The sequence below is a fragment of the Ranitomeya imitator genome, chromosome 2, assembly GCF_032444005.1.
Source record: "Ranitomeya imitator isolate aRanImi1 chromosome 2, aRanImi1.pri, whole genome shotgun sequence".
Classification (NCBI taxonomy): Eukaryota; Metazoa; Chordata; class Amphibia; order Anura; family Dendrobatidae; genus Ranitomeya; species Ranitomeya imitator.
Genome location: NC_091283.1, coordinates 193,886,061 through 193,900,032, shown reverse-complemented (window position 1 = coordinate 193,900,032; position 13,972 = coordinate 193,886,061). Strand labels below are relative to the sequence as shown.

At 48.0% G+C, this 13,972-nt stretch overlaps 1 protein-coding gene across 1 annotated transcript; it reads right to left on the bottom strand.

Annotated features, from left to right (window-relative positions):
• Positions 1 to 754: 754 nt before the first annotated feature.
• Positions 755 to 13,332, bottom strand: LOC138666318 (isocitrate dehydrogenase [NAD] subunit gamma, mitochondrial-like). The gene is made up of 8 exons (XM_069754545.1): positions 13,241 to 13,332; positions 11,530 to 11,645; positions 11,371 to 11,431; positions 6,718 to 6,850; positions 1,953 to 2,086; positions 1,734 to 1,883; positions 1,529 to 1,670; positions 755 to 1,144 (listed from the first exon to the last, which is right to left on the bottom strand). The coding sequence occupies exons 1-8, from the start codon at positions 13,297 to 13,299 to the stop codon at positions 755 to 757; spliced, it is 1,185 nt and encodes a 394-aa protein (XP_069610646.1). The 5' UTR covers positions 13,300 to 13,332.
• Positions 13,333 to 13,972: the final 640 nt, after the last annotated feature.

Below are 13,972 nucleotides of genomic sequence, written 5' to 3'. Positions count from 1 at the left end.
TACTGAAGAAGCCAATCAGTGGGGCTTATAGTCTTTCAAAAAGGGGATTCACATTTCCATAGGACCATTCAAACACACTAACCAGATTACTCCTAATCATGTAGAGTACAGTCCGAAATGCCAGCCAGTTATTAATAAGCTGTAAACATAGAAGTCATCTGCAGACTCCAGAGGTCTGCGTATACTTGTTATCGCCAAAACTAGTTGTAAACTACTACTGGCAATTCCTGTCATATGGATACTAAGACCAACCAGAGAAATGAGCCAGAATCACAAGAAAAATTCCCCTGTGGGACCCAATGTGGTGTGGCCACATACCAAAGTTTATAATATTTCTGATTCAGATTCTGATTCTCATAGACCCAAAGATGGCAAGAGGCCCAAGAAAGTTTAAATTTCAAACTGTTCACATAGACATCACTGATGGGAGTTTATAGATTTGTAGACATCAAGCTAGATATTAGCTAATACTGTTCACATAGAGCCTCACAACATATCCATATGGCTGATTGTTAATGATCAAGGCGCAACTCACTATGGTGTATAGGTGCCACCGAAAGGCTTCAAAAGAGCTTCAAAAAACGGGGGTCAAACTGTTGTCAATATCTCCGGAGATAGTACCGTGACAAGTGACTAGTCACACAAAGACTGAGGTCACATGGAATAACCTGGAGAAAATACAGATAAAATGACCAAATAACAGATGACTATAGAGTTGTTCAGCTACGGCCAATAGTCAGAATGCATTAGTCCCTCAGGATTGCTTGTAAAATCCTGTAAACAAAAGGTCTTCGTTGAGACCAGATGGAGCTTGACAGTTCAAATTGAAGATCCATTTTGATTCGCGTCTTAGTAGTTCCAAAGTGATGTCTCCACCTCTGATATCAGATTGGACCCTCTCCAGGCCCATAATCCGTGTTCCTTTATATTGAGAGTTATGTACAGAAAAGAAGTGTGAGGCCACAGAAGACAAAGTTTTGCCTCTCTCCAAGTCTTTTTTTGCTGTAGTGATATTTGAGAAATGTTGTTGTATCCTCCTTCTCAACTCCTGTGTCGTCTGACCGACATAAATTTTCAGACACGGGCAAATCAAGGCGTAGATCAAGTTCCGAGATTTACAATTGAAGTAAGCACCAGCCGCCATCTGAAACATAGAAGAGACTGGGGTCAATGTCACATCGTCAATAATGTAAGGGCAGATGTTACAGTTGCCACATGGGAATGTTCCAACCAGTCTGGTCCCTCTATTAAGCCGAGTTGTCTGGCGCTTGAAATGGCTATGGCTTAGGCAGTCCCTTAGATTCTTGGGCCTTCTGGCTACCAGATTTGGTTGTGCAGAGATATGTGGTTTGAGTTTGGGCTCACTGCGCAGGATCCCCCAATATTTGGAGAGTATCCCCCGAATCACCTGCCACTGATTGTTATACGTTGTAATAACTCCCAGAGGTTTTGGGGGTCCCTTCATACGGGGTTGTAATAGTTCCCTTCTATCCATATCTCTTGCTGCAGTGAAAGCCTTTGCAATTACCTGTTTCGGGTAGCCTCTATCTTTGAAACGGTGGGTCAGGTCCTGCGAATGCACACGAAAATCTTCTTGGGTGCTGCAATTTCGTTTGATGCGGTAGAATTGGCCTTTTGGGATCCCTTTTTTTAGGTGCTGTGGATGGAAACTGGAGAATTGTAAAAGACTATTAGTGGCCGTAGGCTTGCGATATAGAGTTGTATGCACGCACCCGTCTCTGGAGTAAAGTTTGAGATCCAGGAATGCCATCATGTTTACCTGCATTGTGGTGTTGTCAACAATCATACTCTGAAAGGTGATATTGTGGTACGTGGAATCGACCTCCTTGCAGCATTGGAGGAACAGACCGTCCCCCAGTTTCCTGCAGAGACATTGGAGAAGTTAGAAGTGCCCCGTGAGCAGAATGAAGACTGCCCATGCCATAACCTACATGATGTTGGCCTTGTGCACGGCCGTGATCTTCTTTCGTCCTTTCTCCCGGGCCAGTTTGAAAGCATAGTCGGCAATGCGCAGCAAGTTAGTCCGGGTGATGATCTTCAGGCTCTCCACCACTCCGGACACGCTCTGTAATGTATGAGGACACATGTAGGTCATGCTTCACGAGGGCGAGCCTTGTATTGTGCCGTCATTCATATGCTTTACACTCCCCGGCTGTTGTGAATTCTGTGGCAGAGCTCCCTCCTGTGGTCACAAGTGGTACTTCGGCTGATTCTCTCTATGAGCTTCCGTTGGTGGAGGAGAGTAGTACTGCGGCTTCTGAGTTTCCTTCCTCAGGTGATGTGGTGAAGTCGTTAGGTGCTGCTCTATTTAACTCCACCTAGTGCTTTGATCCTGGCCTCCAGTCAATGTTCTAGTATTGGACCTGTTTCCTCCTGGATCGTTCCTGTGGCCTGCTGCTCTGCATAGCTAAGTTCCGCTTTTGCTATTTGTTTGCTGTTTTTTTCTGTCCAGCTTGCTTAGTTGTTTTTTTCTTGCTTGCTGGAAGCTCTGGGACGCAGAGGGTGTACCTCCGTGCCGTTAGTTCGGTACGGAGGGTCTTTTTGCCCCCTTTGCGTGGTTGTTTGTAGGGTTTTGTGTTGACTGCAAAGTTACCTTTCCTATCCTCGCTCTGTTCAGTAAGTCGGGCCTCACTTTGCTAAATCTATTTCATCTCTACGTTTGTCTTTTCATCTTAACTCACAGTCATTATATGTGGGGGCTGCCTTTTCCTTTGGGGTATTTCTCTGAGGCAAGGTAGGCTTATTTTCTATCTTCAGGCTAGCTAGTTTCTCAGGCTGTGCCGAGTTGCATAGGGAGCGTTAGGCGCAATCCACGGCTGCCTTTAGTGTGGTTGGAGAGGATTAGGGATTGCGGTCAGCAGAGTTCCCACGTCTCAGAGCTCGTTCTAAGTTTTTGGGTTATTGTCAGGTCACTGTATGTGCTCTGACTTCTATGTCCATTGTGGTACTGAATTACCAGATCATAATACCGGCATGGACGGATTGGTAGGTCCTATGATGGGTGCCTGGGTACGGATCGGGCTGAGCCAGCTCCATTTCTGGCAGATACTGACTGTTATACAGCCGGCAGCTGCCTCTAACCTCAGAGATCTTATTGGGCTCCTGGTCTAGGAGGCACGCCTTTCCGTACAAACATGGTTGGTGCCAACAAGTTGTCTTGGCAGTCATAAAGGCCTTTTGATGGCCTCTGAAGAAGCCATGTTGGTACTCCTGTGTAGAGTTGAGCAAATTTGTACAGGTCCCTGCTTATTCGGCAAGCTATAGCGCTTGCCGAATAAGCTTCAAAGGGAATCTCGATACATGGAGCGCGCCGGCTGATCGGCACCGCAGCTGCATGTGTCGCGGCTGTGTCACTATAACAGCACATGCATGGAGAGCCTGTGTGTTGGCCTCTCCATGCACGTGCTGTGACAGTAACACAGCCGCGACACATGCAGCTGCGGCGCTGATCAGCCGGAGCGCTCCATATATCCGGATTCCCTCTGAAGCTTAATCGACACGCCCTATAGCTTGCCAAATAAGCGGGGACCCGAAGAAATTCGCTCGACTCCTGTGGAGCCATGGTATTGCACTATAAAGAACAAGCGATCAGACAATTCGCTAAGAGGACTAAAAAACAATACACCGTCGAATTTCAACCCTTTGATAAAAAGACACAAAGACAAGTGGTATCTGTGAACAAATGCTGTAAGTATCCCTGGAATGGTGCCGACACCTGAGGGAAGTATAAGTGTCATTATTTTACTTGGGGGATGCTTAGGGATTGAGAAGGGGGTCTCTGAGTAGTCAACAGCCCCCTTAACGCACAATGAACACTAAAAACAATACACCAAAATTATTGCTCTTGGCAGAAGGGGAAAGAAAAATAAAAGCGGAAAAAAGGAATAAAAATGCCTGTTCATGAAGAGGTTAAAGTTCTCCGCTTATTCTAAAAGGTAAACTGGGTTTTGATAAGACAAAAAGTAAAAGTGTAATTCTCCCTCCTCCCCGACTGCAGTCAGTCCCTCACCTCATGTTCCAGGCTGCTGTACTCTCCCTCCTCCCCGGCCGCAGTCAGTCCCTCACCTCATGCTCCAGACTGCTGTACTCTCCCTCCTCCCTGGCCACAGTCAGTCCCTCACCTCATGTTCCAGGCTGCTGTACTCTCCCTCCTCCCCGTTCGCAGTCAGTCCCTCACCTCATGTTCCAGGCTGCTGTACTCTCCTTCCTCCCCGGCCGCAGTCAGTCCCTCACCTCATGCTCCAGGCTGCTGTACTCTCCCTCCTCCCTGGCCGCAGTCAGTCCCTCACCTCATGCTCCAGGCTGCTGTACTCTCCCTCCTCCCCGGCCGCAGTCAGTCCCTCACCTCATGCTCCAGGCTGCTGTACTCTCCCTCCTCCCCAGCTGCAGTCAGTCCCTCACCTCATGTTCCAGGCTGCTGTACTCTCCCTCCTCCCCGGCTGCAGTCAGTACCTCACTTCATACTCCAGGCTGCTGTACTCTCCCTCCTCCCCGGCTGCAGTCAGTCCCTCACCTCATGTTCCAGGCTGCTGTACTCTCCCTCCTCCTCGGCCGCAGTCAGTCCCTCACCTCATGTTCCAGGCTGCTGTACTCTCCCTCCTCCTCGGCCGCAGTCAGTCCCTCACCTCATGCTCCAGGCTGCTGTACTCTCCCTCCTCCCCGGCTGCAGTCAGTCCCTCACCTCATGCTCCAGGCTGCTGTACTCTCCCTCCTCCCTGGCCGCAGTGAGTCCCTCACCTCATGCTCCAGGCTGCTGTACTCTCCCTCCTCCCCAGCTGCAGTCAGTCCCTCACCTCATGTTCCAGGCTGCTGTACTCTCCCTCCTCCCCGGCTGCAGTCAGTACCTCACTTCATACTCCAGGCTGCTGTACTCTCCCTCCTCCCCGGCTGCAGTCAGTCCCTCACCTCATGTTCCAGGCTGCTGTACTCTCCCTCCTCCTCGGCCGCAGTCAGTCCCTCACCTCATGCTCCAGGCTGCTGTACTCTCCCTCCTCCCCGGCTGCAGTCAGTCCCTCACCTCATGCTCCAGGCTGCTGTACTCTCCCTCCTCCCTGGCCGCAGTGAGTCCCTCACCTCATGCTCCAGGCTGCTGTACTCTCCCTCCTCCCCAGCTGCAGTCAGTCCCTCACCTCATGTTCCAGGCTGCTGTACTCTCCCTCCTCCCCGGCTGCAGTCAGTACCTCACTTCATACTCCAGGCTGCTGTACTCTCCCTCCTCCCCGGCTGCAGTCAGTCCCTCACCTCATGTTCCAGGCTGCTGTACTCTCCCTCCTCCCCAGCTGCAGTCAGTCCCTCACCTCATGTTCCAGGCTGCTGTACTCTCCCTCCTCCCCGGCTGCAGTCAGTCCCTCACCTCATGCTCCAGGCTGCTGTACTCTCCCTCCTCCCTGGCCGCAGTCAGTCCCTCACCTCATGTTCCAGGCTGCTGTACTCTCCCTCCTCCTCGGCCGCAGTCAGTCCCTCACCTCATGCTCCAGGCTGCTGTACTCTCCCTCCTCCCCGGCCGCAGTCAGTCCCTCACCTCATGTTCCAGGCTGCTGTACTCTCCCTCCTCCTCGGCCGCAGTCAGTCCCTCACCTCATGCTCCAGGCTGCTGTACTCTCCCTCCTCCCTGGCCGCAGTCAGTCCCTCACCTCATGTTCCAGGCTGCTGTACTCTCCCTCCTCCTCGGCCGCAGTCAGTCCCTCACCTCATGCTCCAGGCTGCTGTACTCTCCCTCCTCCCCGGTCGCAGTCAGTCCCTCGCCTCATGTTCCAGGCTGCTGTACTCTCCCTCCTCCCCGGCCGCAGTCAGTCCCTCACCTCATGCTCCAGGCTGCTGTACTCTCCCTCCTCCCTGGCCGCAGTCAGTCCCTCACCTCATGCTCCAGGCTGCTGTACTCTCCCTCCTCCTGGCCGCAGTCAGTCCCTCACCTCATGCTCCGGGCTGCTGTACTCTCTCTCCTCCCCGGCCGCAGTCAGTCCCTCACCTCATGCTCCAGGCTGCTGTACTCTCCCTCCTCCCCGGCCGCAGTCAGTCCCTCACCTCATGCTCCAGGCTGCTGTACTCTCCCTCCTCCCTGGCCGCAGTCAGTCTCTCACCTCATGCTCCAGGCTGCTGTACTCTCCCTCCTCCCTGGCCGCAGTCAGTCCCTCACCTCATGCTCCAGGCTGCTGTACTCCCCTTCCTCCCCGGCCGCAGTCAGTCCCTCACCTCATGCTCCAGGCTGCTGGACTCTCCCTCCTCCCCGGCCGCAGTCAGTCCCTCACCTCATGTTCCAGGCTGCTGTACTCTCCCTCCTCCCCGGCCGCAGTCAGTCCCTCACCTCATGCTCCAGGCTGCTGTACTCTCCCTCCTCCCCAGCTGCAGTCAGTCCCTCACCTCATGCTCCAGGCTGCTGGACTCTCCCTCCTCCCCGGCCGCAGTCAGTCCCTCACCTCATGCTCCAGGCTGCTGTACTCTCCCTCCTCCCCGGCTGCAGTCAGTCCCTCACCTCATGCTCCAGGCTGCTGTACTCTCCCTCCTCCCCGGCCGCAGTCAGTCCCTCACCTCATGCTCCAGGCTGCTGTACTCTCCCTCCTACCCGGCTGCAGTCAGTCCCTCACCTCATGCTCCAGGCTGCTGTACTCTCCCTCCTCCCCGGCCGCAGTCAGTCCCTCACCTCATGCTCCAGGCTGCTGTACTCTCCCTCCTACCCGGCTGCAGTCAGTCCCTCACCTCATGCTCCAGGCTGCTGTACTCTCCCTCCGTATTCTCCCGCACGATCAGGATGTCGATGTCCTTATGCCGGGTCTGCACACCAGGCAAGCTCTGACAGTGGATCACATTGGCGTAAAGATCTAAGCTGGTACTGAAAAATGAGAGCAAAGCACCAGAATTATAGAGGAATGAGAGGGTGACAGAACAACGCACCCTACACATATTGGAAGGCTTTAAATCGCAACTTGTAATTTCATATAGAACCTATAGAAATGCCCGGCCTTACTGCCCCCATCCTCTGTGACAAGGAAAAACTGCTATTGGTTCACATACAGGTCTGTGTCTATGAGTGATCCCAATTATCAAGCTCTGTAGGCTACCATTAACTATTTTGAGTACAAAATTATTCTTCATGAGCATTCTCCCAGTACTACAGGTGCTAGGACTAGCTTTCCCCTCAATTCCCAGTGTGCATTGCTCCTACCAGTCTAGTGACTGAAAGCCATGCTCTATTGTGCCTGTACACAGACAGACAGTACATCAGGGATATAGGAAAAGCCCCCTCCCCCCCCCCCACTTCCTGTCTAGCAAACAAGACCCCCCCCCCCCCCCCAACTTCCTAACTACAAACTAACACCGCCCCCGAAGGCCATTACATTCATTGTCTATGGGGCTGCGGGTAAAAGCCGAGCGCAGCGCTCCACAGCCCCATAGGGTATAAATGGAGCGATGGTCCAGCATGAGCACTCCTGCTCCAGTCTAACAAGGATAAATTTGCCCACTTCTGCCAATTCATGTGGGTCCCAGCGGTCGGACCCCCATCGATAAGTGAGTTAACACCTATCCTGTGGAGAGGACATCATTTCTTTTTCGCCTTAGCTGACCAGTTATGTATTGAGGACATTACCTACTTTTATGCAAGATAAGTTGTTCATTACTTTTACATTGATGCCCTTTCCTTAAGACAGATCCTCAATGTCTGATCTGCCAGGATCCGGCACCCGCCCCCCACCAATCAGCTGTTATCAGTGTCGGTGGCCACCGGTCGGAGGTTCTCAGTTGCCAAGCTGCTCCGTCTACTTACGGTGGCCGGAGGTTTGCAAATCAATACAGACACCGATAACAGCTGATCGGCAGGAGTGCGGGATCCCGGCAGATCAGACATTGATGGCCTATCGGAAGGAAAGGCCATCAATATTAAAGTAGTGGACAACCGCTTTAAATGAATTTAATAAGTTTGGGTCATTTCTTTTATTTTTTAGGTCACCAACTATAAAAAAAAAATATTCTGAGATTTTGCAGTTTTCGCTTGAATCAATAAGTTTAAAATTGGACAATCCTTCTGCTCTGTAGAGATCATTTTTCAGCAGTCTCATCATCACGAACAGGATTACAATGACTGATAACACCTCAATTTGCAGTAGCTGATATCACAAAAAGAGATATCACAGCTCACCTTCTCCCCCTCCTGTAAAATGGCTGATAACACTTCTATATGCAGTAGAACACCGGATCCACCGTTCACAATAGGAGTTGTCACAGCTCACCTCCTCCTCCTGTACAATGACTGATAACACCTCTATATACAGTAGATAACACAGGATCCACCATTCACAATAGCTTATGTCACAGCTCACATCCTCCTCCTGTACAATGACCGATAACACCTCTATATACAGTAGATAACACCGGATCCACCATTCGCAATAGGTGATATCACAGCTCACCTCCTCCTCCTGTACAATGACTGATAACACCTCTATATACAGTAGATAACACATTACCTACCATTCACAATAGGTGATGTCACAGCTCACCTCCTCCTCCTGTACAATGACTGATAACACCTCTATATACAGTAGATAACAGGATCCACCATTCACAATAGATGAGGTCACCGTTCACTTCCTCCTCCTGTACGACTAATAAAATCTCTATATACAGTAGATAACACTGGATCCACCATTCACAATAGGTGATATCACAGCTCACCTCCTCCTGTACAATCACTGATAACATCTCTGTATACAGCAGATAACAAGGGATCCACCATTCACAATAAGTGATATCACAGCTCACCTCCTCCTCCTGTACAATGACTGATAACAACTCTGTATACAGCAGATAACACAGGATCCACCATTCACATTAGATGATGTCACAGCTCACCTCCTCCTCCTCCTGTAAAATGACTGATAACACCTCTATATACAGCCGATAACACAGGATCCACCAATCACAATAACTGATGTCACAGCTCACCTCCACCTCTTGTATAATCACTTATCACACCTCTATATACAGTAGGTAACACAGGATCCACCATTCACAATAGGTTATATCACAGCTCACCTCCTCCTCCTGTACAATCACTGATAACACCTCTATATACAGTAGATAACACAGGATCCATCATTCACAATAGGTAATGTCACAGCTCACCTCCTCCTGTACAATGACTGATAACACCTCTATATACAGTAGATAACACAGGATCCACCATTCACAATAGGTGATGTCACAGCTCACCTCCTCCTGTACAATGACTGATAACACCTCTATATACAGTAGATAACTCAGGATCCAGCATTCACAATAGGTGATGTCACAGCTCACCTCCTCCTGTACAATGACTGATAACACCGCTATATACAGTAGATAACACAGGATCCACCATTCACAATAGGTGATGACACAGCTCACCTCCTCCCCCTCCTGTACAATGACTGATAACACCTCTATATACAGTAGATAACACAGGATCCACCATTCACAATAGGTGATGTCACAGCTCACCTCCTCCTCCTGTACAATGACTGATAACACCTCTATATACAGTAGATAACACAGGATCCACCATTCACAATAGGTGATGACACAGCTCACCTCCTCTTGTACAGTGACTGATAACACCTGTACATACAGTAGATAACACTGGATCCACCATTCACAATAGGGGATGTCACAGCTCACCTCCTCCTCCTGTATAATGACTGATAACACCTCTATATAGAGTAGATACACAGGATCCACCATTCACAATAGGTGATGTCACAGCTCACCTCCTCCTCCTGTACAATGACTGATAACACCTCTATATACAGTAGATAACACAGGATCCACCATTCACAATAGGTGATGACACAGCTCACCTCCTCCCCCTCCTGTACAATGACTAATAACACCTCTATATACAGTAGATAACACAGGATCCACCATTCACAATAGGTGATATCACAGTTCACCTCCCCCTCCTGTACAATGACTGATAACACCTCTATATACAGTAGATAACACAGGATCCACCATTCACAATAGGTGATGACACAGCTCACCTCCTCCCCCTCCTGTACAATGACTAATAACACCTCTATATACAGTAGATAACACAGGATCCAGCATTCACAATAGGTGATGTCACAGCTCACCTCCTCCTGTACAATAACTGATAACACCGCTATATACAGTAGATAACACAGGATCCACCATTCACAATAGGTGATGACACAGCTCACCTCCTCCCCCTCCTGTACAATGACTGATAACACCTCTATATACAGTAGATAACACAGGATCCACTATTCACAATAGGTGATGACACAGCTCACCTCCTCTTGTACAGTGACTGATAACACCTGTACATACAGTAGATAACACTGGATCCACCATTCACAATAGGGGATGTCACAGCTCACCTCCTCCTCCTGTATAATGACTGATAACACCTCTATATAGAGTAGATACACAGGATCCACCATTCACAATAGGTGATGTCACAGCTCACCTCCTCCTCCTGTACAATGACTGATAACACCTCTATATACAGTAGATAACACAGGATCCACCATTCACAATAGGTGATGTCACAGCTCACCTCCTCCTCCTGTACAATGACTGATAACACCTCTATATACAGTAGATTAAACAGGATCCACCATTCACAATAGGTGATGACACAGCTCACCTCCTCCCCCTCCTGTACAATGACTAATAACACCTCTATATACAGTAGATAACACAGGATCCAGCATTCACAATAGGTGATATCACAGTTCACCTCCCCCTCCTGTACAATGACTAATAACACCTCTATATACAGTAGATAACACAGGATCCAGCATTCACAATAGGTGATGACACAGCTCACCTCCTCCCCCTCCTGTACAATGACTAATAACACCTCTATATACAGTAGATAACACAGGATTCACCATTCACAATAGGTGATGTCACAGCTCACCTCCTCCCCCTCCTGTACAATGACTGATAACACCTCTATATACAGTAGATAACACAGGAGCCACCAGTCACAATAGGTGATGTCACAGCTCACCTCCTTCTCTCTGCACAGATTGGAGAGCATGTCCACAACACTCTCTCATAGAAGTCAATGAACACCTCCAGGCCTATGTAGCTGCTGAAAATCATCTCTGTAAATACCGCCTATAGCATCGCAGTAAATATGGCCACACTCATTACCATGTCCCGCAAACAGAATTTAGAAAATCTACAACCGCGAAACGCACATTTAGCTCTGGGCAGATCTGTGTACCCAGAACGTCTGTAGCGTTTCCCTGAGGTCCATGGTCAGATCCATGTATTTTGTGTAAAGGCCATAACCGCCGTCCCACACCCGAGTCCTTACTGACGATCTCCCCCGCAGTCACTTACCGGAGCAGGTTGTTCCGAGAGCGGTGAGATGGCGGCATGTTGTGGTTCGTCTCAATGTTACCTGACCATAAAAAACAGAAAGGGGCAATAATTATCAGCACAGGTGAAAATTATGCAATGATACGAACATGTAGGAAACTCTATAGAAGAGCGCCGTACCTTTAAGAGCCACCCTGTTCCTCCGGATGGCGGTTATGGCGTTCTGGATGTCGTCTTCGTCTGTTGTGGTGGAGTTCACATTCACCACCTCGAAATCCACCGGCACACAGGCGTGTCTGTAACAAGGGGCTGCGTTACGGGGTCTTCCCATCCTGTACACTTATCCTTAGGAGGACAGCGGGTGTATGGAGCTGAGCGCGCTATACAGGGCTGGGGTGGCTGTGCTGTACAGCCGGCATCTTCCCATAACAGCAGCGACCAGTGATGGCTCTGATCACGGCTGTTTAACCCCATCACGCCACGACCAATTTCTATTTTTGCGTTTCCGTTTCTTTCCTCCCCTTCTTCCAAGATCTATAAATCTTATTTTGCGGAATCGTGGTGACCAAATAAAAAAAACATAACATAATGTTGGCGTTCTTGAATTTATTTTGTTTATAGTGTTTACTGATTGAGTTAATTATTTTAATAGATCGGATTTTTCTGAATGCGGTGTTGACACCTGTGTATTGTTTTTTTAATATCTCTAGTTTCAAAGGAAAGGGTGATGTGAACTTCTGGGTTTTCCCTCATACTATTTAAAACTTTTTTATCTAATATATAATTGCCTAGAATACTACTTCCTGCAATTTGTGCCAACTTCCTGTCCGGAGCTAATGTCCGGAGCTAATGTCCGGAGCTAATGTCCGGAGATAATGTCCGGAGCTAATGTCCGGAGATAAGTGACGTCAACAGTGTCCAGTGTCTGATTGGTTGCCGCCTGCTGCGAGCGACCAATCAGAAACGTGCCGTACTGTGACACACTCCGCCCGCCATTTTGGTGTGATTTTTGAATTTTTACCTCACAGCAAGTTTCTACTGCGTGGAGGCGGGCCCAGTGACGTTGCTCTTCAAGCTCCTGCCGAATTTCGTCAAAAAAATGATAATACCATTTACCAAAACTATATATATTTAGTTGTGAAGTGGTTCAGTGACATTTTCACACCAATTTTGAACTTTTGTTTGGTGTTTTCTCCATATACTGCCTATTATTCACTGACTGTTATACTGAAAGACTGCCGTTTATTAACCTCTTCTTTGCCACATTGGGTATATTGCTCTATTATTTGCCACATAAGGACATTGTCCATTATTGCCCAGCAATTTCTCTGCAATATAAACTGCCTATTTATTAATATCTGCATTCCTGCAAAGAACTATTGCCTATTATTAACTGGGTATTTTCCTACTACCTGACATTGTTCTTAAGCAAAGAACCGTTGTTGTGGCATTTGCCACAACACGCAAAGTTGTCGTCTGATGTCTTTCATCCCTCCCCTCATAAGCATGTTCATGGATCCTGTGTAACTGTACCTTAAATAACAAGAATTGTCAAGAGCTGGTGAGTGCAGCCATTTTTTGTTCTTTCTTACTATTATTTATTAATTGTATTATTTTTACATTTGAATAAATAAAGTATATATGGATTCTAGACTCCCGATTCTTTAGAATCAGGCTACCATCTAGTAGTTTTATAAAACTACAAGTTGACTCATAAAAACAAGTCCTCGAGATCAGAAAAAAACAAAACAATAGAAAACATTATGGTTCTTGGAAGAAAGAGGATAAAAAAACAAAAACGAAGGCACTAAAACGAGAATAGTCCGTGGCGCAAAAGGAGTTGAAGAACCGGAAAACTCCTTAAGACATCGGGACAAAGGACGAACCTCACCTGAAAATCTCCTTAACGTGCAGGGAAAGCTCCTGGCCGATGCCGTCTCCGGGGATCATCGTCACGGTGTGTCTTCCTCCATACTTTGCAGGAGGCGGCTGGAACAAGACACAAAGGAAGTAAAAAAAGCAGTAATCTATAAATCCACTTGGATATATCCAACAAGATCCTACCAATATACTCGGAACACAGCTCTAGTAGGAATTAAAACTTAACCTTTATTCTATACCAGGTAAAATACTAATATGACAATAACAAAAACATATAATGCAACCCCCAAAAAAACTATAATGGTATTAGATGATGTAGCCTATGGGGTAAGACATCACTATGGGTGATACCAAAATAGAAAACAAGTGAGAACAGTGGTAGTAAATACAAAATATACTGTCCCACATATACAAGATACCTCTGGTTAGTAACACAAGCACATGAGTGCACAAAATGCCAAGTCAGGTAACCCTGTGTGTATAGGTATTAGCAGGTATCAGAAAAAATAATAAACGGGCAGGAGGGGGATAAAGCAAATAAGGTGAAAATCATATATGACATACATATAAAAACAAGAACGATCTCATCAAGTGCCGTGGCTCAGGTAGGTGTAGCCCATGGTTTCACAGACTGGAGAAATCCATAAACCAGCGCTGTAGGGAGACAATACCCTGTCAGGCCCTAAAAAGGCTAACTGTGACCTACGTGCCCGAGCTCCCGCCCTTACAAGGGCAGTCCACA